A 26,774-nucleotide genomic window follows, 5' to 3' on the forward strand; every position below is an offset into this window, starting at 1 on the left:
GGCTCCATGGCTTCTGCCTCATAGCCCTCTTCCCAGCATTCTGTTCTGTTTACTCCGCCTACCTAATTTTCTGTCCTATCAAGGGGCCAAGGCAGTCTCTTTATTGACCAATGAAAATAACACAATAGACAGATAACCCTCCTCCATCAACAAGTAAATGTGAATTCATTGTATTTAAATCCAGTAGCTAGCAGAATTAGATTTTTTTATCTTCAAGATATTTTTCCTAAGTTCTTATTATTTAACAAAAGTACTAAAACAGTAGATGTTTGCTGTATAAAATTCAAATGTTATAAAAGTATCGTAGAAAAGGTAAGTCTCCCACACTTTACCCTTCTAATTTTATGTTTGTTTTCCCTTTGCTGCACTACTAGTGTCATTCCCTGTTATTTAGAATAAGAATATTCAGTGTCCATGCAGATCTCTGTGAGCTAGATCCCGGCCTCGTGTCTACATTCAAATTCCAGGCCAGTGAAGACTACAGAATGAGTCCTTCTCTTAGAAACAATTATTAAAAATGTTTTTTTTGAAGTTGGAAAGCTACTCATACTCTTAAATTAATTTTTAACATTTAATATATGTTTCAGTTTTTAGGAAACTAAAATTTGCTTATTTAGGAATGGACTGATAGCTTTTATCTGTTTTGGTCTTTTTTTTCCCCCTTCATTTTCTTCTTTATTAGTTTTTGTTGCATTAACCTCTATTAATTATTTCGTAGTTATTTTTTCTTGTGTTATTGTCTTCATCCTTTGTAAATATTTTAGGTAAACAAATGAAAGCATACCCGTATTTATCCTTTGTCTCTGATAAGAAAATGAATATGGACTTTTGTTAATTCTTTTGAAGTGGAGGATTCTCTGGTAGTTTGATACTTATTCTGATACTTATTCTTGATTGTCATCTTGCTGGCATAGAGAGGCACCAAAAAAATATCCAGAAATGTGTTGAGTTTCCTTTGTCTTGGCCATCTCCTTGCTGACATGGGGCCTGCCTTTAAGTGTGGTTTATGTACCCATTGAGACTCCCTTGGAGAAACTTATTTATCATTTGTTATCGCTTGTTAAGTAGAACTTTTAAATTATTTTATCGTGTTTGTTGATTCTCTGCTTTATTTTTTAAAGCAAGTTGTGATAAGTACTCATTGCAAGGATTTAATCTTTTTGCAGGTTTGCTGTATATTATTGAAACACAGAAAGTTCTTGATCTCAGAATTAATGTGAAGGCTTCATATGTTATTGTCCCACAGTATGGAATTTTTAGACCCACATCAAATCTTCTTCTTTTGGATCTTGGTCATTTAAAGGTATGCACTAATAATGTTTGATTGGTGATATGACATTTGTGGTATTCTTTTGTTTAAAATGTACTTTGATTTTGTTGAGATGGATTTATTTTTTTATATGTGTTTTTCTGAGTGTATGTAGATATACCAGATGCGTGCACTGCCCAAAGAGGCCAGTAGTAGGTCCCAGATCTCCAGGAGCTAGAGTTATGGGCTGTTGTGAACCACCATGTGTATACTGGGAACAGAACCCAGGTCCTCTGCAAGAACAACAAATGTTCTTCATTGCTGAGCCGTCTATGCAGCCCTAGAATATATACCGGTTTTAGATAGTTTGATAAGTTTTATTGATGTTTAAATATATATCAGTACTAGGATTTGAGAAACAATCCTTGTGATTAGTAAATAAAGTTTTACTTTATCAGGTAGGTTTTTTTTTCTCCCTACATTTTCAAAATCAAAGATTTCATTTTAGCCTTAACTGGCAAGCTAGTAACAGATTTTTAACAATTGTGTTTATAGACTTGAAAGTCATACCTAAGATTTTTACTCTTCATGTACATTTTATTTGATTATATATTTAATCAAATATATAGAATTGGGACAGTTCTGGAAGTGCTCATCTTTCTGCAGTTTTTACATATATAAGTTAAGTAGGAACATTTTTTTTTTAGATTTCTACATCTAAACCATTCAGTACTGAATCTATTAGTGTCATGTAATTATTAAAGGTAAAGAAAAATTAATTAAAATCTTCAGCTTCTGTTACTTGCTTACTAGTCAAAGCTGGTTAGTGGCTGCTGTCGACTGTCCAGATGCAGGGGATTTCTGTCATCATTACCATTCTGCCACTACAGCCATCACATGTAGAAAACCTACAGAAGTCTGTGGGCAGCTTGGGTGACTTCTCTCTGCCAAAGAACTTTGCTCTTTTCCTGTGACTTTGCACTTCGTATTTATTTATTTTATGAATGTAATTATAAAATTATTTCAAGGGTAATTTAAGAAGAATGTAAGTATTAAGAGTTTTGAGGTTTCAATTTTCTGACATTAGCTAATTTGTTTTACCTGCTACCTAAAACAAATTTTTACCTGCTACCTTTCAGAGATAATATTTTTTTAAAAAAATTTAAATTTATTTTTATGTGTATGGATATTTTCTTTGCATTATATATCTGTTTACTATTTAAGTGCCTGTCACCTGCACAGGCCAGAAGGTGCTAGAATCAAACCTATGTCCTCTGGAAGAACAGTCAGTGCTGTTAACCCCTGAGTCATTTCTACAGCTCCATTTCTTTTTTTTTAATTTTTGTTTTTGAGACAGTCTCACTACATATCCCTGGTATCCTAGAACTCACTGTGTAGACCAGGCCAGCCTCGATCTCACAGAGACCTGTTTGCTTTTGCTCTCCTGAGTTCTGGGAGTGAAGGTATATGCTACTATGCCTAGTGAGATAATCATTTTTGACAGTCTACTCCCCATGAGCTGTGTGAAACAGAATATGAAGTGTGTGTGTGTGTGTGTGTGTGTGTGTGTGTGTACACACATCTGTTTTCAAGTTTAAAGAAAAATGTGGTTACTGCTTTGGAGTGATCTCTAGAATATTTAAGAAACAAAAGTAGTGTGCGCAGTATTCCATGAAAGGGAAGATAAAAAATATAGCATGCTTGGAGCCACATAACATACTGAGCTAATAAGCCCTGTTCTTTTATTACATAGCTACTAAAAACCTGCTATTGGATGAAAGAAACATATATAACCCAGATTTTTCTCGTGGTCTTGTTCCAAATGAATTTTCTTCAGATTTTAAGTTGTTGTGAAGAGGTATTATTTTCTAGGACTCTGTTGGTTCCCCATTTTTGATATAAGTAAATTAAAAAATAGACCTCATTATGTGAATGTCATCTTATACCTGTCTTTGTTGCATGTCTCATAGACAAGGATTTTTTTTTTTTTTTTTTTTTTTTTGGTTTTTTGAAACAGGGTTTCTCTGTAGCTCTTGGAACTAGCTCTTGTAGGTCAGACTGGCTTCAAACTCACAGAGAACTGTCTGCCTCTGCCTCCCGAGGGTTGGGATTAAAGATGTGTGCCACCACTGCCTGACTGGATAAGGATCTTAATAGCTGTGTGTGTGTGTATTTGAATTTACCTTGTCCTATTAAATTTTATGTTAAGCATAAATTTTATTTATGCTTAATAAATAAAGCATAATTTCCTAGCAGCAATTTTATTTTGAAGTACTTTACATGGTCTAAACTATTAAAATTAACTTTAAGGTAACAAGTAAAAGTCGATCAGGATTACCAGAAATGAAACCAAGTAACACTAGTCTTGAAGAGATAATGCTCAGAGCTTATGATTCCTTTGATATTCAGCTTACCAGCATACAGTTGCTTTACAGCAGAGTGGGTAAGTACGAGAGATTATTATTGATTTTTTTTTTAAACAGTGATTAGGTTTTTAGACACTCTGAAGATGTGTCTAAAGACTTTCCCTCTACATATTTGGAACTTTCCTGTATTTGAGTTAAAATTAACGGTTAATATTGCATAGTGAAGGAAAGATAGTTGATAGTGAAAGTGTGAAACCTTAAGCACAGCTCCACAGCTTCAGAATAGCCGTTCATTAAGATATATGACTGGGTACATGTGCTTAATTGGCTATGTTAATCTAGCTGAGTGATTGATGTTTATTTCTAAGATAATTACAATGTTTTTTTAAATAAGAAAACAAACATTGACTACTAACTAAACAAAAATGACTACTAACATTTTTCTGGTTTGAAACCAAGGAAATTTGTTCCCTAGTTCACCTTGCTAAAATTTTGTCTCTTCCTGGGAACTGGGGCTTGCTCATTGTGCTAAGCTGACTGGTGGCTGAGCTCTAAATCTGCCCATTGCTCCCTTCCTAGTACTGGGATTTCAAGCATGAACCACCATCGTCTACTCCCCATGAGCTATGTGAAAGAGAATAAGAAGTGTGTGTGTGTGTGTATACACTTACATTTTTCTGCTCCTTTCATTGCCTTATAGTGGCCTTATTTTGATGGTATAATATCTGGTTTGCATAGTTATCATTCATAGATATACTGTATATTTGACCAAAACTATGCTGCCTTTTAAAAAACAGACCTTTTTCTTTTATTATAGAATATAGTCTTGTAAAGTAGTATAGGGGGAAAAATGGAAGTGTAAAGACTTGCTGACTGTGTTGTGTCCTTTAGATAATTTTAAGTTTTGTATGTTATAAGAATTATACTACTAATAAACATGGACTGTTCCTGTGATTAGGTGATAACTGGAAAGAAGCACGAAAGCTCAATGTATCGACCCAGCATATTTTGACACCTATGCACGTCAATGTAGAACTCTCTAAAGCCATGGTTTTCATGGATATCAAGATGCCCAAGTATGTATTATATATTACCTCTTTCATATAATTGTAGATTTTCTCAGTAAATCTGTAATGAAAGAAATGCTATATCCATTGACTGTATTGCATAGAATGCATATTATAACCTTTGCCACTGATGCCATTTTTAATATGTAGTTCAATAGCATCTTCATAAATTCACAATATTATGCCGCTGTCACCACTATCCATCTCTAGAACTTTAACAGTCTTACAAACTGAATGTCATACTCGCTAAATAGTAACATTCCATTCTACTCTGCTTTTTGCCCCTGGCTACCAACTCCCCTTTTGTCTGATGACTTTTCTTTGTGTTTTGGTTGAGATTTATTCTAACATATTTTAATCATGTTCTTATTTTCGTTTTTGTATACTTTGTAAATTTTTCGTTTTATTACCATAGAGATTATGTGTGATGTCTTAAACCTTTTACTGTTTGCTTAAAATGGTACCTGTCTTATTCACATGCAAAGTCTACTTTTTCGGCACCAATTAATATAGACTTATTTTTATGTCTTCATTTCTGTAGAAAATGAAAAGAAGTCAAACCTAAATCATAAAAGTCTTTTAAAATATTTTTAATGCAGTTATTTGTACTGTGATGGTTAATTAGACTGATTTAAGACAATAAAAGAAAGCCCACTCTATAGTATGTAGCATTTTGATGCCTACCCTCTTCACATTGTGCATCTTGCATATTTTATGAAAGGAAAAGGTTTTGATGCATTAATTTAATTGATCTGTATTGTATAAGTTAAGCCACAGTGTATGGAAATATTTAAGTTATTAGAAATAAAGCTTAGAATTTTCTGCAGGAATTCAGGTACATTTTTAGAGACCAGTATTTAACAGCTAAAATGTATAATTTAAAAAAAAATTAGTTTTGGGGAAAAGTGGCTGTAAAACCAGTGAGTTAAAACATTTTGTATGAGGGCCATACCTTTTGAAAAATTCTTGTATGTGTATGCCAATGCATTTTTGTACATGTGGATATACACATGTGTGTGGAAGCCAGAGCTTGACATCATGAACCCAAAGCATATCGATTGGCTGGGATGCACTCGCCTCACCTCACCTCTCCTTCAAGTGTTGGGATTGCAGGTGTGTGCCTCTGTGTCCATCTTTTAGTCAGTGCTGGGTATCTCACATCAGATACCTGTACTTTTTTTCACTTTTCTATTAGACCAATTTTCTCAACCTCTCTTCATTTTTATTTTTAATTTTTAAAAACATTTATTTATTATATGGAGGGCTTGCATGTTTAGGTACCACAGTGGGTATGTAACAGTCCAGAGAACAACCTGATGAAGTCATTTCTTACTTCCACCATGTGGTTTCTGGGTAATCAAACTCAGATCATTGGGCAAGTTCCCCTTAAGGGCAGATGCCTTTATCCCCTGAGCCTTCTCTCGGGCCCCAGCCCCTCTTTAATTCTGTATCTTATTTGTAAGCAAAAGAGATTGGTGTAAAATGGAGACTGCATGTTTGTTTCCCCACCACTTAGACCTGAATAATAACATAAAGCGATATTAATTACAACACTACTTTGCCAATAGCTTGGGCATATTTCTTGCTAGCTCTTACACCTTAAATTAGCCCATTTCTATTATTTTATATTTTACCACGAGGCTCCTGGTTTACAGGTAAGGTTCTGACAACTTTCTCCTTTAGCAGCTACATGGTGTGTGCCTGACTCCGTCCTCTTTCTCCCTGCATTGAGTTTAGTTTTCCCACTTACCTGTATTCTGCCCTGCTGTGGGCCAAATTAGCTTCTTTATTAATCAATAGTAATAAAATATATTCACACCTTACAGAGGGGAATCCTGCATCAGATTGGTAAGACAGTTAAAAACAACTCAGGTTTTGTTTTAAATTATGGTTTTGGATATAAAATCTCTTGTTCTTTGAATTTGCTAAGCTTACGTTTTCTTGTAGGAACTATGTGCATATGAGAATTTACGTGTAGTGGGGATTAGAAATAGACTGTGATCCTCATAGCTATGAGTATACAACAATGACATATAAATAATGTAATGATAGTCACTTAATAAATTGGTAATTAATATTGTCATCTGTATTTGGCAAGCATAAGAGAAACAATAAATGAAATAATACTAGAAAAAGAAGCCTCTGAAAACTTTTAAGGCTAGTTCATCTAAGGTTTATAAGGTAAGATGTGATTTGTAGTTTTAAATTTTTATTTTAAATATTTATTAGTTGAATATCATGGTTTCCATCTAGTCCTCTTTATATTTTTGTTTTGTTTTTGGGTTGGGGTAGGTGCTAAGCATTGAACTCAGGACTTCCTGCTTGCTCTGCAAGCCATCTGTCACTGAGCCACCTCCCCAATTTCCATTGTTTGTTAATTAGTGTACTTAAACCAGAATGAAAATTACTCTATATATTCTGTATACTTCATATACTCTATAATGATTCCTGTCTCTGTAAAAATAGATTCAAGATTTCTGGAAAATTACCTCTTATTTCATTACGAATCTCGGATAAAAAACTACAAGGGATTATGGAATTGTTTGACAGCATTCCAAAACCTGAACCCATAACTGATCTGTCTGCCTCTGCCAAATCATTCCAGGTAAAGTCTTTCTCAGAATTAATGAAGATTAAATTGAAAAATAGATTCCAAAGTAGTAGAAAAAATTACTACAGGTGAAGTTACTTATGATCATTTTAATTTTCAGCAGAATTGCGTCTCTCCCATCTTCATGACACACATTTACATCATGAGTATTTAACATTATGGAGAAAATCGCGACTTTGAATTTACTTGTATATGTATTAGGTTATACCTCTGTCTATCAGATCAAGTCCTAACAGAGTTGTTGAGGGAAAGTATTATAAATTTTTTGATGAGTTTTGTCAACTTTTCTCTCTTGAGTATTAATTTATTAACAGCGAATGAGTGTCTTTCTCTGTTCTAATTAATCTTGAGTGTTAGCCATTTTAATATTTTACTGTTTGAAAAGATTGCCTTTTGGATTTAATTTGTGCATCTTTTAAAGAACATGTTTTTTTTATGTTTAATTTTTACTTTTTTTGAACTGTTACTGTGAATATATGTATTTGTATTATGTAAATGCAATATGATTTTCTAATTATAGAAATTTATCGGCCATTTGGAATTACTTTTTATGTTAGATTTTTAGTGCATTATGTAAGTATATTTTTACTATGCATTAAGTTTTTATTTTTACATAATCACAGTTATTTTCTTACACCTTTGATTTTTTTTGACTGTATATGATTTCTTTCTCTCTAAAGTAAGAGGAAATATCTAATCTCATTTTTCTTTATAAATGAATTTATAAAGAATTATTTATTTATAAATAAGCCATCCCCTTGGCTTATTTATAAGTTATTAAATTTTCTGCTTTTCCATAATTTACTTTTTTTAAAAAAATTGCAAAACTAACTTGTAGAATCCCCATCCTCCAGTCCATTTAATAGTGAACTACTAATGTAGTCTCTTCTCTTACTCTGACCACTTAAGTGTTTTACAATAGTTTTTCTGCTTTGCTGCTGAACTTTCTGTTTTATTAATTTTGTTGAAGAGCATGTGTTTTGAATTTTGATGAAGTAGTATTTATTACTTTCTTTTTGGGTGAAGCTAAATGTAATATTTCTGAAACTTTCACCTAATAATGAAGTTGAGAGATTTTCCCCCTGTGTTTTATTCTAAAAACTTTGTAGTCATTAAAGTTGCTTTATAAATGTATTTGCATTTTACATTCATATTTTAATGTAGTCTTTTAACATCTTCAGTCTAATTTTATATCTGTCTTATCATGTCACTTTCATTTTTAAAAAATACATTTTCCCTTGATCCGATTATATATGCTTGTGTCTGTTTCTTTTCTTTTTCAGTGACTACTGTCTACCTTTTCCATTTAAATCTTTTCTTGTTTTCAGTAGCAATCTGTCATACCTATATAATAGTTTCATAGTAAGTGCTTTAAAAAGCATAATTTTCCACTTTTTTCATAATTTTTATAATTTTACAATTATAAAATTTTATAATAAGCTTTTGTAATTTTACTTTTATAATTAAGTTGTCCAATTCCACCTAAATTTTGATGGATTTTGTAAGGATAATATTAATCTGCTCAATAATACTATTTTTGTTTTGTTTAGTTTTGTTTTTGTTTTTCAAGACAGGGTTTCTTTGTATAGCTTAGGAGCCTGTCCTGGAACTCACTCATAGGCTAGGCTGACTTCGAACTCACAGAGATCCGGCAGTCTCTGCCTCCTGAGTGCTGGGATTAAAGGCACGTGGCACCACCATGTTTCTAATAATATACTATTGAGAATTAAACTCTTAGCACTGTTTCATCTTCCAATTCACTACAAAAGTATATTTCTCCAGTAGGTCATTTTAGTGGTGTGGGTCTGAGTTATAATTTAAGCATACATTTACTATGTATATTTTGCTAGGTTTATTATATTGTTTGGGCCCTAATTGTGTCCCTTTTAAATTCATGTATGGAACCTTAACCCCTACATCTATAACTTAAATTGTGATTCTTTTGGAAGTAGGGCCTTTAAAACAGTGAGTAAGTTAAAATAAAACTATTAAGATAGGCCCTAATTTGGGACTTATTGGTGATTTCATAAAAGGAAATTTCGGAATAAAAAGAAACACCAGAATATATGTACAGTTAGCAAAGACTAAATGAGGATGCAGCAAGAAGGCAGCTCTTTGCAGGCCAAAGGTAGATACTTCTTAAACCTTGTTTATAATACTTTAATATTGGCCTTCCAGCCCCCAGAATTGTAAGAAAATATTTTATGTGGTTTTAACCATTGATTCTGTGGTCTTTTTTTATGGTATCTCTGCCAGTCTTATGCAAATTTTGGTACCAATAGAGTATGTTGTCGGAATAGTAACACTTAAACCTGCATAACAGGTTAGGTTGGGATAATTTCAAGACCAGTGTTAGAAAAATCCTACACTCTCATCTTGAAGAAAATATAGACATGGATTTTAAGTAACATGAGGGCCTGCTTGTTGGGGTTTCTGTCCTGCCCCGTTCCCACAGTTGTTAGCCCCAAAGAAAATCACACAGAGAGTCTACATTAGTTATAAAGTGATTGACCTATTAGCTCAGGCTTCTTATTAACTCTTATAACTTATATTAGCCCCTTATTCAAGTATATATTAGCCACATGGCTCGGTACCTTTTTCAGCGGGGCAGGTCACATCTTCCTTCTTCAGTGTCTGGACAGGAATGGGAAGAATGGGCTTCCTCATTCCCAGCATTCTCCTGTTCCATTGACCCGCCTCTACTTCCTCTCTGGTTGTCACACCTATACTTCCTGCCTGGCTACTGGCCAATCAACGTTTATTTAAAACATAATTGACAGAATACAGAATTGTCCCACACCAAAACCCCTTATTATAACATGAGGGCCTGCTTGTCACCCAGCCGCCAGGCTAGCTTAATCCCGAAATAATCACACAATCTGGATTCATTAAAAACACTGCTTGACCCATTAGCTCAGACTTCTTATTAACTCTTATAACTTATATTAACCCATTATTCTTATCTATGATAGCCACATGGCTCAGTACCTTTTTCAACAGGGATAGGTCACATCTTTCTTCTTTGGTGTCTGGACAGGAATGGGGAGGAATGGGCTTCCTCCTTCCCAGAATACTCCTGTTCTCATTGTCTCGCCTCTACTTCCTGTCTGGTTGTCCCGTCTGTACTTCCTGCCTGGCTACTGGCCAATCTGAGTTTATTTAAAACATATTTGAGAGAATACAGAATTGTCCCGTACCACCTTATGGTGAGAATTGTAATAGAAACTACAAACATGTTTATATATCTTTTAAAAAGCCCTTATTATAAATTGACAGGAAACCTGACTGAACTGTCTTCATTTTTTGTGAAATGTAGATGAACTTGAATAGTTAGCTGATGTGATTACTAAACTTTGAAGAGTATGGTACGGTATATATTTTCTGTCTTCATTATTAGAACATTTGAGAGGTGAAATGAAGGACACTAAAACAAAACTATGTGAATCAAAAAGGAACCAGAACTTAAAGATTTGTGAAATGGTTAGTTTATTCATAATGCAAAAAATAAGAGCATGGTATTTGAGAGAGCATCAGGAGTGTTCTGAGATGATGATTTGATTAAAGAAATTATGTCACAGATTAGACCATTCATCTCAGAAGCTAGGGATAAGAAGAGAATGATACCAACTAAACATGCCTAGATTGAACTAAAGGAAACTGAAAGTGAGCAAAATGAAGAAAGGTTTTGGACTTTAAGAAGTATGTAGAATATGAGAACTGCTAGCATGTATTATCCTCGAGAGAGTGATGTCCTGTAGGTGATTCTGAGGTCTTCATGTGTCACAGACCCATTGGTCTGGATGGTGCAAGAGTCAAAGGATGAAGCAATCTCTTTATAAGTAGACTGGACCACTGGTGCCCAGGACCTTTGTACAGGGCTATATTTAGTCTTTCTTATTGAGTATGGTAATGTAGGCTTACCAAATTAAGCAATTACCATTTATTCCTAGTTCTCTGAGCATTTCTCTTTGATAGTGGGATGCTATTTCTGCATCTTTGTGAAGATGATCTTATAGTTGATTTCTTTAGTGTGGTAGTATAATGACTTGATTAGTTTTGCATTCTCAGTTATATCTCATCTTTGATGATACATTATCATCCTATATATTACAAGGTCTATTTGATAATAAAGTTGGATGTCTCTTATCCTAAGTTGGTTAGGATCAGAATTTTTTTTTAAGATTTATTTATTGATTTATATGCAGTGTTCTGTCTGCATATATGCCTGCAGGCCAGAAGAGGGTGCCAGATCTCATTATATATGGTGAGCTACCATGTGGTTGCTGGGAATTGAACTCAGGACCTCTGGAAGAACAGTCAATGCTCTTAACCTCTGAGCCTTCTCTTCAGTCCTAGAAATATTTTAAATTTCAGGCTTGGTCTTTCTTTTTTTTCTTTGAATATTGAAGTATTTGTTTAGACTTTTTCAGTTAATCATTCCTACTCTTAAAATTCTAAAATGCTTCCTAATCTGAAACCTATTGAGCATCATATCACCACTCAGAAAGTTTCAGATTTCAGAAGAGAAAAGCAACTAGTAGGAAGGGGAGGAATGTAGGAGATGATAACTAGGGAATGAAAACCATCCAAATGTATATGGAATGTGTTTATGAAAAGATCATAATGATATCCATAACTTACATGATGAATATACCTCATAAAGTGTAAAAATATTTGCTGGTTTATGAATTTGTCAGTTACTAAGAAAAGTATTGAAATTTCTAATTTCAGGCCAATCAGATACTACATTTTTAGAAGTGTGAGTGTATCTTACTAAATTACTTGTGACTAGAAGTGCTTTCAACTTCATGGGTTGTTTTGTATTTACATTTTAGAATATTACAAATATCTAATGAGGTATTTTAGATGTAGGACACAAGGTCGAAACACAGACTTCATATATGCTTTATATCCTCATGCATATCTGAATGTAATTTTATACAGTGTCCTATTGTGACTAAGTTTTGACTGACACATCACATGAGGTCAGGTATAGAATATTTCACAAGTGGAGTTCTTTTTGTCTTTATAAATGTTTGGATTTTGAAGCATTTTAGATTTCAGATTGGCATTGCTTAACATATTGTGTATTTTGTTGGCATTGAGGTTTTACTGTTTCTTCATGACAGATATCGGATCCTATTTTCTATGTGTAGTGTCTTTAAGAGTAATGTTAGTCTCATAAAATGAGTTGGGAAATGTTTCCTAGTCCCTGAGGTTCAGTAATATTGAAACTAGACCAATCAATAACCATATAATGGCCTCAAAGTATTCAAATAAATGATGCTTATGCTTCTTACTAAGTAAAAATTTGAAAGTTATTAAACTTTGTGAAGCAGACATGTCCAAAGCTGATAAACTGAAAGCTAACCCTATCTTGTGTTGTGATCTCAAAGGACACTTCTGAGGGACACATAGATAGATAGTAACAAAGCAAAACAGTTTTGTTTTGGGGTTGTAATTGTTATGATGAAACACCATGAACAAAAGCAACTTGGGCAGGAAAGGGTTTATTTGACTTACATTTCTACATCATGGTCCATCTTTGAAGGAAGTCAGGACATCATAGTTCACCATGGAAGACAACCAGAGCAGGTACTCAAACGGGGTAGAAATCTGGAGGCATGAGCTTATGTAGAAGTCATGGAGGTGTGCTGCTTCTTGGCTTGCTACTCATGGCCTGCTCAACTTGCTTGCCTATGTTAGCCCAGGATGCCTACCCAGGGGTGGCACCACCCACAAACGACTGACTTTCCTACATCAATCATTAATTAAGAAAATGCCCTATAGACCTTTTTTTGTGTGACAGAATTTTTCCTGAGGTGATTCAACAAGCATGTCTACTCACCTCAGATAGTGAGCAGACCAAAGTACAGATACCACTGAAGTCCAGTTCACCAAGTCAGAGTCTACTCATGTGATGAACCATGACTTTTATTGGGGTTTATTTTCAGTAGTATGAGGAGTTATTTACAGGAGCAGAAATGACTAAAGACCAAAGCGAACCCCAACAGGGGTGACAGTTCACAAACCTGGGAACCTGTGGCGTTCTGTGCAGTCTACAGGCAGCTCAACAGGTGTGTGTGGGGTGTCCTTTCCAGGTGCCTCAGTTAGCCTTAACTTCTAGGTAGCTCGACTGTTTTCTTCTTCTTTCAGGGAGCTGGTCTCGTCTTAGAGTCCTTGCAGCTTGTCTTGTCTTCAGAGTCTTTGCAGTTGAGCTTCATTCAGTCTGAGGGGACTCTCAACTTTAATTGCTTACTGTGGCAGGAAGGGACCTATTGATTCTGATAAGATTCAGGAAATTCCTGAAGTTATTTTGAGTTGTTTACCTTCCTGCTCTCAAGGATCTTTCTGAAGGTTGGAATGTTTTAATTTCTTTTTTTTTTCGAATGTTTTAATTTCTTGAGGAAACTTTTGTACAACATATTCTTACAGCAAGAACTTATGGATGCATTTTCTCAACTCATATTCCATCCTTATAGATAACTATAGCCTGTGCCAAGTTAACATAAAACTAGGTAGCACAAGTCTCATTGCCAATGTGGAGTGAATTTTGTTGTTAAGAGTAGGTCAAACTGGCTGCAGCATTCCCAGAATGAGAACCCTAATTTTGAGCAATAGCATGAACTTTTAAAATTCTGTGAAGACTAAGAGAGGAGATGAAGGAGGAATAAAAAGGTTTGAAGTTAGCAGAGCTTGATTCATGAGGTTCAAACTGTCTTTGTAACATCTCAGTGCAAGGTAAAGTCACGAGTGATAATGTAGAAGCTACAACAAGTTATATAGAACATCTACCTAAGGTAATTGATGGCAGTAACCACATATAACAACAAATTTGTGTTGTATAATATATATCCTTGTATTGGAAGAAGTTGTCATCTAGAACTTTGATAGCTAGAGATGTTAGTTTCCAGATTCAAACTTTCAAAGGGCATGGTTACTCCCTGTTAGGTATGGATGCAGCTGATGACTTTAAGTTGAAGCCAGTGCACATTTATCTTTCCACAATTTGTAGGCTCTTATTGATTAGACTTAGCATTTTTTTTCTCTAAATTAAACAGCAAATACTGGACGATAGCGTGTTTTTAACGAAGTGTGACAGCACGTGTTTACAAAATGGATGTAGGTTTTCAGTTGGACCTGACTGCCCCTTAGTTACTGACAATTTTGTTATTGGCTTGAGATAAAACCATAAAAATTCCACTTTTGTTTGAAACCATTTGCCTGAGCACTATAAACTTCTTTTTTCTTATGATCCAAGTTACAGAGATGTCTCCTGCCAGCCTTGGCCACACTTGTAAAGCTTCCAACAAATTCTACTATTTAACTCTTTCCTTGGTCTTACAGCGACTGTGGTCACTTGTCTTTTACTTCATTGTCCGCAGAAAATATTTACTCTTTTGAACAGACTTGAGGCAAACTGTGCAGGAAAATATTTTCCCCCAATATTACTGTTCATTGACCATGTCTATGATCAATAATATGGAAAATAAATGAGCTTGAAGTCTCTAAGTCAAACTTGAGATGGAGCACAGATACAAATGTAAGGGCCAAAGATGTGAAGTTCTTTGAACCAAAACAACAACAACGAATTCAAGGAAAACAGCGTGTGTACTTGCAATAATTACCTTAATATCAGCTTTGGGCTTTGTAGCACAAATTCTAATTGGTATTAATAATAAAGCCCTGAGTCAGCTCTCGGGGGCAAAGCTGAAGGATCAGAGAAGCAGAGCAGTCAGCCAATAGAGAGTTCTTACCTCTACTAATTCTCAGACAGAATGGGCGATACTGTCTCTACGAATTCTCAGGCTGAATCCTCAGACTGCATCTCTCTCTAGGAATCCTTAGACTGCATCCTGTCTTATCCCGCCTTATATTCCTCTCTCTACCCAGCCGTATTTCACTCCTGTCTTTACCTCACTAGTGCTGAGATTAAAGGCCTGTGATCCCAAGTGCTGGAATCACCTTTGTATGAGCTGTATTTCTCTTTTGGACAGAGTCAATCTCATGTAGCCCAGGAAGGCCTTGAACTCACAGAGATCCATCTGCCTCTCTCTTCTGAGTGCTGGGATATGTCATATAAAGGTGTATGTCATCACTGCCCAGCCTCTATGGCTAACTAGTGACTTAGCTCTGTACGCCGATCTTCAGACAAACTTTGTTAGATTACAAACAAAATATCACTACAGGGCTTGCTTCTTAAGATGTCCTTGAGCTGGTTTATGGACTAAGTAAAATTTCTAGTTAAAACCTTTCTCAGAATCCTTACAGATTTCCAGGAAATTACTATGGGAATCCTTACAGATTTCCAGGAAATTACTATGGGAGCCCCACAATTATACTTAACAATAAACTTAAAAAAGGACTTAGTTTTCCTGCTTTAGACCTGATCCCTTCTCAGACTGTATTGAGTAACTTTTTGTCAAAATTATCATAAATTTGAATAAAAGGTCTTTATTTTGATTGGCAGTGTGTTACTTTTGTTTCAGATTCAAGCATCTACTTCTTTGCCAGCATCACAGATTTCTCAGAAGTTAATTCCTTTATTGGAACAGACTTCTGTCCCCGAAGATGGTATGGTGAATTTTCCTTACTGCACATGCATAATTGAAAGAGCTCATATTTGACGGCTGTTCTTTTCAAATGGTTATGTATAGGGGTATAAATATCTTTTTTAAGCAATCAACACATTTACTAAAGTTTATGTCATGTATACATCAGAGACATTCATAAATGAGTCACTCATATAGTAACTAAAGTTGGGTTTATATACCAGTTTGCATTGAACAAAAGAATTCCACACACTACTCAATTTAAAACTGTTTTGATTGTTTTGAGTAGTTGATAAGTAGAATCTTACATGTAGTATTTTGATACTATGGTTAATTACTGGTAACAAAAAATTACATTAAATGAAGCTGTAGTTAAAAGGGTGCTTTATTAACGTTACTGAACCTGGCTTCTGTTGCTGATATTACAGAGTTGTCAGCTGAGTTCTGTTACACTGTCTAGCTACAGGGAACACGGTAGTGTTTTGCTTCAGTATTCGTAATTTACACAGTCATTGTTTTCTGCTATAAATGTTTCTTATCCAACTCTAAATAGTAATGATTTTTTAAAGTTGATTTTACTTTTTTTTGAATCAGGAGAGATAGCTCAATGGTTAACAGTTCATGATGTGCTTGCATAGGATCATGACTCAGTTCCCAGCACACACACTGGGCAGCTCACTACTGTCTTTTTTTTCCCCTCAAGAAAATCAGTTGCCCTCTTTGATCTCCATGGGCACCTGCATTCACATACCTGCACACAGATACACACCTGTACACATAATTAAAAATAAAAAATGAATCTTAAAAAATTAATTTTATGCCAAAGATTAAATATTTTATATCCATATATTTTGTCCTTTGCAATGTTATTTATTCAAAAAGTAATTTCTGTATTCTTTTCTCTAGCTTTTGTGTTCAACTTTTAATATAGACCCATAGTATTTTAATGCTTACATTTATTTCAGAAAATTATAAAAATAGATTACTTGTGTTGTTGACTTAAACTAAACATTCTTTGAAATTTAGATTCAGAGGAAGAATTTTTTGATGCACCATGTAGTCCCTTGGAAGATTATTCTCAAATCCTATCTAGAGTTAGAAGTACTCGACCCAAAAAATCACAAAAGAAAGAGTCTTCAGTGAATTTAATTCAACTTAGGATGCGATTTGAAGTAGCAGAGGTATGTACTATGATTACATAAATGTGAGTTATGTGAGTTGTCATTTATACTTTATGAAGTTTACTTACATAGTTTTATTACCAATAGATACTGGTCAAGGTATATAGAGATGGTGTGTGGTTTTGTAATTTTTTAAAAAGAAAATAAAATATCTTTTTTTTAATTATACATCAATACAGGTCCCCACTCCCTCCCCTCTTCCCATTCCCTCCACTTACTCCCTTACCCCAACTCCCCAATCCACTTCTCAGAGAGGGTAAGGCACATTGCTTTAGGGAAGGTCCAAGGCCCTCCCTATTATATCTAGGCTGAGCAAGATATCCATCCAAAGAGAATGGGCTCCTAAAAAGCCAGTACAAACAGTAGGGATAAACCTTGGTGCCACTACAAGTGGCCCCTCAGTGTGCCCCAGCCATACAACTGTCAACCACATTTAGAGGGACTAGTTTGGTCCTATGCTTGTTCCTTCCCAGTTCGGCTGGTGTTGGTGAGCTCCCGTTAGTTCAGGAGACCATTTCAGTGGGTGTCCCGATCATGGTCTTGACTTCTTTGCTCATATTCTTATTTCTCCTACTCTTCAACTGGACTTTGGGAGCACAGTACAGTGTTGCAATGTGGGTCTCTCGCCTCTGTTTCCATCCTTTGCTGGATGAAGTTTCTATGGTGCTATTTAAGATATTCATCAGTCTGACTACAGGGCAAGGCCAGTATGGATGCTCTTTCCTCTATTCCTTAGGGTCTTAACTGGGTCATCCTTGTGGATTCCTGGGCATTTCCCTAGTGCCAGATTTCTTGCTAACCTTATAACGACTCCCTCAATCATGATATCTCTTTCCTTGCTCTCATCTCTGTCCTTCCATTTCAGCTATCCCGTTCCCTCAAGTTCTCCTCGCCCCTCCTCTTATCCCTCCTCTTACCCTTCCACCCTCCTTTCTCCCCCAACTCCAATGTTCCCAATTTGGCCTGGAGGGATGGGTCAGCCTTTAAAGGCTAGGCTCACAACCAAAAGTATGGTTTTCATATTTTTTAAAGAATATCTTTCTAAGAATTAGTGTTTAAGTGGTATATTGAGGACAGTTTTTTTAAAACATATTTTTTGGTGATGATTATACAATGTAAGTATGCATTGATTGTAGGGGTAATATAAAATCAATATTAAGTTTCAATTTTTAATGTACTACATATGTATCTTTATGTTGTTATCACATAGGTGAACTATGTGTTTTGCCTTTCTTGCAGGTTTTAATTCAGTTTTATCACCTTGTGGGAGACTGTGAACTACCCGTGCTAGAAATGGGTGTTTTAGGATTGGGTACTGAAGTTGAGATTAGAACATTTGATTTGAAAGCAAATGCCTTTTTGAAAGAGTTCTGGTTAAAATGTCCAGAATACTTAGGTAAGACTATTAAAAGATATATAAATTACTTTCATAATTTGATTACCTGTTATAGAATTTTCTGTTCCTTAGACTTTGAATCAATATTTTGAAATAGTATGAAAAAGAAGAAACTATTACATTTAAATTTATATTCTATTTTCTTTCTTTAATATATTTTTAATTAAAATATAATTATATCACTTACCTTTTTCTTTCTCCTCCAACACCTCCCACACATCCTCCATTCTCAAATCAACAGTATCTTCCTTTGTTTTCATATGTGTATGTATACAAATACATAAATATAATCTGCTGAGTCTGTTTTTGTTGTATGTTTATGGATGACTTCAGGGCTGACCGTTCTGTATTGAATAATCAGGTTGGGGGATCATCCCTGGGCAAGGCTAATCTTCCTCTCTCAGTAGTTATTAGTTGTCTATAGTTTCTTGTCCAGGGTTGGAACCCTGTGAAATTTTCCCTATTCCACATTAGCATGTCTATTGATACTGCTGTTGTTCTGGTCCTGTTTATGGAGCTGTTTCTAGAGGAGACTGTTTCACAGCAGACTTCCTGGCTCCTATAATCTTCCACTCCCTCTTCTGTAATGTTCCCAGAGCTATAGATGTAGGAGCTGTCACATAAATTCATCCATTGATCTCTGTATGGTGATTTTCTGTGATGGTCTTCATTTACTATAAATAAACACTTCTTGCCAGGCAGTGATGGTATACATCTTTGATTCCAACACTTGGGCCAAGGTAGACAGAGCTCTTTAGTTTAAGGTTAGCCTGGTCTTCTGAGATAGTTCCAGGACAGCCAGGACTATACAAAGAAACCTTGTCTCAAAAAACAAAATAAAACAAACGGAAAAAAAGGTGGGGGAGGAGGGAAAAAAAAGAAGCTTCTTTAATGAAGTTTTGTTGTATCAGCACTTAAATTTAGATGGGGCTAAGAACTATAGATGAGAAAGACTATGCAGCATTTGTCTTTCTGGGTCTGGATTATCTCACCCATTACAACCTTTTCTAGGTCTATTCACTTAACTGACACTCCACAATTCACTTATCAACTTCCCCAACAGTATGATATGTTTGTTACAGTTGAACCTATTCACATTATTATCACCCAAAATTCATCGTTTGCATTAGATTTAAACACTTGTGTTAAGCTTTTTATGTGTTTGTCCACTGTATAAAGGCCAGTTCTTATGGTAGTATAATCAGAAGCATGATTTCACTGTGCTGAGTATCTGCTGTTCTCCACTCTCCCATTGTGGTATCTGGCTTAAGATCATTCTGTGTCTTCCATTGTTGTACCCTTTTTTTTGAATACATGATTGGAATAACACAGTGTACATCCTTTTAAGGTTAGCTTCTTTTAGTAATCTATGTTTAAATCTTCTTGTCTTTTCATGGCTTGACAGAGAGTTACTGTTGACCAGTAAATCATAATCCTTTGTGTAGGAACATTATTGTTATCTCTCTAATATATCCATTATTATTTTCTAACCAACTGTCCATAATAGGTGTCCATTATGGTTACCTATCCAATTACTTATAATGGACACCTTGACTTCTTTTATGTTTTGGCAATTTTGAATAACGATGCTATAGTTATAATCTGCTATAATAATGCAGATTTTGGTTTAGACCTATACTGTCTGTTTCTTTGAGTAAATATTAAGGAACTGAAGAGGTGGATTATATGTTAAATACATGACTTGTAAATGAACCACCGAACTCTTCCAGTGTTTATATATTTTTTTATTTTCCTGGTAATAAATAAGAGTACTTACTGTTTTATCCCTGTCAGCATTTTGTTAGTGTCTGGTCTTGAGTCCTTCTCATAGGTATGTGATGGCAGTTTGAATTTCTCTGATGGCATATGATGTGGGGAATCCTTTCATGTGCCAGTTTGTCACAGCTCCTTTGGTGGGTGACATCTTCTAAGTTCTTTGACTCTTTTGAAAATTATCAATCAAATTAAGTAGTTTAACCCAAAAGTAGGTCAGAGGGTTGTGTTTGTATGGTATGACATTGTCTACTTTTTCTCCAGCTCTTGCGAACTTGAATGTGGTAAACTGTGTCACAATTATCTCTTGTTCTCCCAAACTTGAGTGTGGTGCTCTGTGTAACAGTTGTCTCTTGTTCTCCCAAACTTGGGTGTGGTGGATTGCATCACAGTCACCCTTTGGTTGCACTAACTTGAGTGTGGTAGACTGTGTCACAGTTTCTCTTGGTCACACAGACTTGGGTGTGGAGAAATGTATCGCAGTTATCAATTAGTCACACAAAGTTCATTATATAGGTGTTGAATTTTTCTTCTTTTATGTCAAAATTATATTCTGTTCTTTTGCCCCCGAAGTAATTTTCTTTGATTATTGGAAAAAGAAGTAAACCAACCGAATAGTGTTCTCTAGTAATCCAAAAGTAGTAGAGCATTTGTTACTTTTTATGTTTATGCTTATTTTTGTTTCTCAAGGGCAAAGCATAAATAAATCATTGCAAAAAAGCATTATATACCATCCCTACTGTGCCTGTTCCTAAAAGCATTATATGCCATCACTACTGTGCCTGTTCCTAAAACAGTTTGCTCTTATTTTCTGAGGAGGGAGGGACAGAGTTACTTTATGAAACACGAATGATCTGGTAAACAGCTGTTCAAGAAGCTGGTAAATGTGTAAATGAAGTGTATATCTTCTTAAGGTCGAAAAATGTGGTTAATATCTAAAATAGGGTGCTGGTTCATGTGCTCATAGTTTTAAGTTTGAAGGGCTGCATAGACATTGTGCTATGCTTTCCTCAGCTAGAGCAGTGTAATGAGTTTATAGTTCTTTATCCTAGTCTAGATACTGTTTTTTAACAGCTGTAAGTAATTTGATAATGATAGCTTTAAAGGATATACAGATATCTCTTCTCTAGCATTTCTCATAGAATATCTCATTTTGAACAGAATTAGTAATGTACCTAAGTAAACTGGTATATACTACTAAGACTGATTTATATCTAGTATATAGAAAAATGTAACACTTTCTTGATGCATCTTCACAATTAGTATTTTCAGAGGTACTTGCTTTTTTATTTCCAGGCATTGTTATGACTCAGTCCTAGAATTTTTCATGCTCTTTCATTACCACTAAAAGTTATTTTGGTTCTTCTTTAATAGCTTGCTACTTTTTGTTACTTGCTTGTCTATATGTGGGAAGGTTTGATACTTTAGTGTTGAAATACAGAGAAAGGATACATTGTGTGGAGAAAGGACATTTTTTGAGTTGAAAAAACAAAGGGATTTTATTGAGTAGCATCTAAGGAAATCTTTTTCTATCATAATTACTAATGATTTAATTAATCTTAGTATAATTTTCTTACCAAGAAATAATCCTTAAACTATTTTTAGATGAAAACAAGAAACCAATTTATTTGATCACCACCCTGGATAACACAATGGAAGATTTGTTAACGTTGGAATTTGTGAGGGTAAGCAGTTCTGATTCTACCTGATGGGCAGGTAGATTTGCTATTGAAATTTATAATTTAGTGTGCTTAATTCTTACTCTAATGTAACTTGGTGAAGGCCTCTCTTTTAAAGGTCTTTCTATTCTGGCATTATTGTTCTGTAGTCTTGATTCACAAATACTTCATATAGCAAACGAAGTATCTTGTTCTCTCAGAAGAAAGGAACTCTAGGTTGACTTTTTTCCACCAGACTTTTGAAAAACAAACAAATGTTTAGTGTTGATGAAATTTCTTACTGTATGTGGTACAAGAGGATGGATGAACTTACTTCATTTCTACCATTATCTGGTTACCTGCTTTTTAAGTGTCAAGGCCTTCATTCCATTTATATTGATTTATAATCTTTTAAAATTTTGTTCATCTTCTGTATGTACTATGGTCTGTTTATGAATTATTCTTTGTTATTTGGCATTGTGTGTGTTTTAATAATTACTTTGTAATAAGAATTATGCCAAGAGACTATTACCATATTTAAGACTATTTTTGTTTCCATGATTGGTGGATATTTTTAAAGATTTTTGTTGTGTATTTGTATCAGGTTTTAGGGTATACAAACTCTAAAGAAAATAAAAGCAATTGTGTTATGTGCATATTAAATGGATTACTATTTAAAAAGGATAAATCGTGACATTTGCAACATTGTCATTCTGCAGGCCTTGATGTTAAGTGAAATAAATAATCTACTCATGGAGAGACATATGCAGGAGGATCTTACTTATATGTAGATTCTAATAAAATTGAACTCATTTGTGGAAAGAAAATGGTGGCTACTGCAAGTTGGGCCTACCGTGAAAGGAAAGAATAAGGAATTGCTGACAAAAGAAATTTGTTGTTCCCGGCCGCTCAGCCCTGAAATAATCACTCAGAAATCATATTATTTGCAATAATATTTGACCAATAGCTTAAGCATGTTTCTGGCTAACTCTCACATCCTAAACTAACCCATCTTCATTAATCTGTATATCTCCATTAGCCTGTAGCTTACCGGGTAAAAGTTCCAGTGTCTATCTCTGGTGGGGCTACATGGCTTATCTCTGACGCCGCCTCTTCTTCCCAGCATTCAGTTTAGTTTTCCCTACCTAGCTAAGTTCTGCCCTGCTATAGGTCTAAAGTAGTTTCTTTATTCATTAATGGTAATCACAGCACACAGAGGGGAATCCCACATCAATCAGAAAATAGTTTCAGCTAGAGAGGAGAATAGATTTTGAGATCTGTTGGGTAGTATAATAATTATAATCAATAATAATGTATATTTCCAAAGGTAATTTCCAAATATCTTATAGTATTTGATAGGTAAGCTAGTTGAGATGGATATATGTTACCTTTACTTAAGCATTTTATATGCATTCCACGAAAAGTCAGGTAGTAAGCTATAAATATACAATTACGTCATTGTCAAAGGCTGTAAGATACTTGTAAAGACAAGTGTTTGGGAACTTGTAGATTATTATCTCCCAAATTTTGTTTAAAATACAGGAAAAATTAGGAAGAAACATTCAGAGCTCTTGAGGAACAAATGATTGTTCTCTATATATGATACCTTATAATATGTTTTCTCTAGATAATAAGGAAGGTAGCCTGTATTCTTAATTAAAGACTTGCTTTATGCTAGAGAAGCCCATATTTAGCACATTTTGTTTATTATAGTAAAGCAGCTGCCTTGTTCTGATCAAATAGTTGCTTGTTTAAGTAAATATATGTGTATATATATATGTGTGTGTGTGTATGTATATAACATTCTAGCCACCTCATTTATAGATAATTTATGTATAGTATCCAAATCTTGAAAAATTTACAACTGTCATGTAGTTGTAGACATTTCATGTCTTCCTAATATATTCTAATAGATACATTTTCTCTTTGTATAGGTTGAAAAAAATGCACCTAGTTTAAAAAGTACTTATAACAATGTTTTGCAACTTATTAAGGTATGAGTATATAATTGTTTATTTTAAAATTAGAAACTGTATTTCTATTTCTAGATGTCTTACCAGTACTTATTTTATAATTGGAATTATAAGATTTCCCAATGATAAAGCTGAATATTTTAAATCATGTGTTTTATACCACAAAGCATAGGGTATGTTTTTTGTTGCTGTTGTTGGTTTTGTTTGTTTGCTTGTTTTGTGACAGAATTTCTTTGTAGCTTTGGAACCTGATCTGGAACTCGCTCTGTTTACCAAACTGGCTTCGATCTTGCAGAGATCTGCCTGCCTCTGCCTCCTGAGTGCTGGGATTAAAGCTGTGCATGACCACACATACACACACACACACACACACACACACACACACACACACGCATGTATATATATATATATATATATATATATATATATAAATTTATTATATAAACAGTGTTCTATCTTCATGCATGCCAGAAGAGGGCATCAGATTTCATTATAGATGATAGTGAGGCACTATCTGGTTGCTTGGAGTTGAACTCAGGACCTCTGGAAAAGCAGACATTACCCCTTTGTTTTTTTGTTTGTTTTGTTAGTTTTTCAGTTTTTTGAGATAGGATTTCTCTGTAGCTTTGGAGCCTGTCCTAGAACTAGCTCTTGTAGACCAGGCTGGCCTTGAATTTACAAAGATCTGCCTGCCTCTTCCTCCCAAGTGCTGGGATTAAAGGCATGTGCCATCACCGCCCAGAAAAACAGATAGTACTCTTAACCTTTGAGCCATCTCTCCAGCCCAGCATAGTGTATTTTAAAGACCATCGAGTCAGATGGTTTTTTGACTTAGTACTAAAATCAGTTTTGTTTCATAGGTCAATTTTTCCTCTTTGGATATTCATTTACACACTGAAGCACTTCTCAATACAATGAATTATCTTAATAATACCCTTCCGCAATTAGGGGAACAATCTGCCCCAGTGCCTGTTGCAGAGACTGAAGACAAAGGAGATCTCATTAAAATGCTTGGTATGTTTGTTAAAATTTAAGCTTTTGAGTTTTTTGATGTTGTTGTTGTTGTTGGGGGTGGTTGTTTTGTTCTTTGTTTCTTTTGTTCACCAATTGGAATAGTAATTTTAGGCTCTGGTGTTGCTTTTTATTAGACAAACACCTAAAATGATTCATCATATTTCATACTAATCTTAGAGATTAGTGATAAAGGAAAATGATTACTGCTAAAGAAAAGAGTTTATGTTGTAATATATTTGAGTTGTGAATTAGACAAGAAATACTTGATCTAGATTGAAGTTTATGTGACATTATTTTAGATTAGAAAAATGTAAATGACATTTGAGTATTATGGTTGTTTTTAATCAGAGTACAAGTTATGATTTGAGTTACTTTAAATCTAAAACTTCTTGAGCATAATGGTAATACTCAAAAAGCCTTTGATTTTGCAGCATTTTGAAATTTTGAATTAGAGATGCCATTAATTAATGATCAGTTACCATTAAAAACTATGGGTATTTGCTTTCTATAATGACCGTTTTCTCAAAGATTCATAGTTATTGGTTTAATTTCTTAGTTTCAAATGAGTGGTTACCTCTAAGAGCAGTCTTTGGACTATTTGTTTTTGTATTCATTAGATAATTCATATTTAGAATTCTCAATCCGGTAGGGAATATTTTTTCTTTGCCTGTAGTTGAACTGTAAATCTGATATTATAATCATTTGTAGTGATACTCTAGCTGCCTGTGTGTACTGTGGTAATTACTCAACCTTTCTTTGTGTTACAATGTGATTTTGTTTTGTAGCTTTAAAGCTACCCACAAATGAAGATACTATTACCTTGCAACTTTTGGCTGAATTGTCTTGTTTACGGATTTTTATTCAAGATCAGAAACAAAAAATTTCTGAAATTAAGATTGAAGGTAATACCATCTCATGGAAACATTTTTAAGATTATCAAATTGAAGACAAAGAAAAGCAATTTTTCATTGTTCTATTTTCTTAGGGCTTGATTCTGAGATGATTATGAAGCCATTAGTCACTGAAATAAATGCAAAACTAAGGAATATAATTGTGTTAGATTCTGATAAAATGGCTGTATACAAAAAGGTGAGATTTTGGGTTTTTTAGTTATTTTTATTTCATGTGCATTTGTGTTTTGTGCATTTATGTCTATGTGAAGGTGTGAGATCCTCTGGAACTCGAGTTATAGACAGTTGTGAGCTACCATGTGGGTGCTGGGAATTAACCCAGGTCCTCTGGAAGAGCAAGTGCTCTTAACCACTAAGCCATCTCTCCAGCTCTGAGATTTTGTTTGTATTAAGTACCAGTATATCATTAAATATGTAATGTTCATATCAATTAAATAGAATTATCATGTATTAGCAGTGTCTTATGCATAATGGGTTTTAGAGTCAAGCCCAATTGCTTTATTAGCTTTGATAATATTTGTAACCCTTTCAGTTATCTAATCTAGTCTTTTATTTATAAAATGAAGATTGTGATTTTTCCTAAGTCAATAATTCTCCTGGAACAATAATATTTTTGAGTGGTTAGAGGAGGGGTGTTGCTAATAATGTTTCTTTTAAGAACACTGACAAATAAAAGTTTTCTATTCTTTCAATATCCCTAACTGCCTATTTCAGATAGTGGTATTAGAAGGTGTGATGTATTTCAAGTATACTGTCATGAAATGAGAAAATCCTTTGAAATTGATATGCATGGCTAGATATTTTGTTAGTAATTCTCAGATAATAAGGAATTTAAGTAGAATGGTGAATTGAAAGACATGATGACAAAATACTAAAGTGTGTAAGATTGGGAAACCTGAAGGACTTTTGGGTCAAGAAGTGAGCATTTAGAGTGTGATTAAAAAAAAGAAAACTTTGTACATGACTGGTCCTAGTCTGTTATCATCAGTATTATTAAATTTTTTAATGTATCTGTATGAATGT

The 26,774-nt window shown here is 34.4% G+C and overlaps 1 protein-coding gene across 7 annotated transcripts in view; it reads left to right on the top strand.

The window, feature by feature from the left end:
* Positions 1-26,774, top strand: part of Vps13a (vacuolar protein sorting 13 homolog A) — a 207,091-nt gene that overhangs the window by 62,410 nt on the left and 117,907 nt on the right. For all 7 annotated transcript variants that reach the window (XM_087908056.1, XM_087908058.1, XM_087908057.1 and 4 more), the window contains exons 20-31: positions 1,167-1,303; positions 3,560-3,692; positions 4,574-4,691; positions 7,149-7,287; positions 15,783-15,867; positions 16,872-17,026; positions 18,266-18,422; positions 21,801-21,880; positions 23,788-23,847; positions 24,687-24,840; positions 25,626-25,742; positions 25,826-25,929. In XM_087908056.1, the coding sequence (XP_087764182.1) occupies positions 1,167-1,303; positions 3,560-3,692; positions 4,574-4,691; positions 7,149-7,287; positions 15,783-15,867; positions 16,872-17,026; positions 18,266-18,422; positions 21,801-21,880; positions 23,788-23,847; positions 24,687-24,840; positions 25,626-25,742; positions 25,826-25,929 (1,439 nt within the window). The remainder of the gene's footprint in view (positions 1-1,166; positions 1,304-3,559; positions 3,693-4,573; positions 4,692-7,148; positions 7,288-15,782; positions 15,868-16,871; positions 17,027-18,265; positions 18,423-21,800; positions 21,881-23,787; positions 23,848-24,686; positions 24,841-25,625; positions 25,743-25,825; positions 25,930-26,774) is intronic.

The sequence above is a fragment of the Myodes glareolus genome, chromosome 7 (assembly GCF_982192425.1).
Source record: "Myodes glareolus chromosome 7, mMyoGla1.1, whole genome shotgun sequence".
NCBI classification, from domain to species: domain Eukaryota; kingdom Metazoa; phylum Chordata; class Mammalia; order Rodentia; family Cricetidae; genus Myodes; species Myodes glareolus.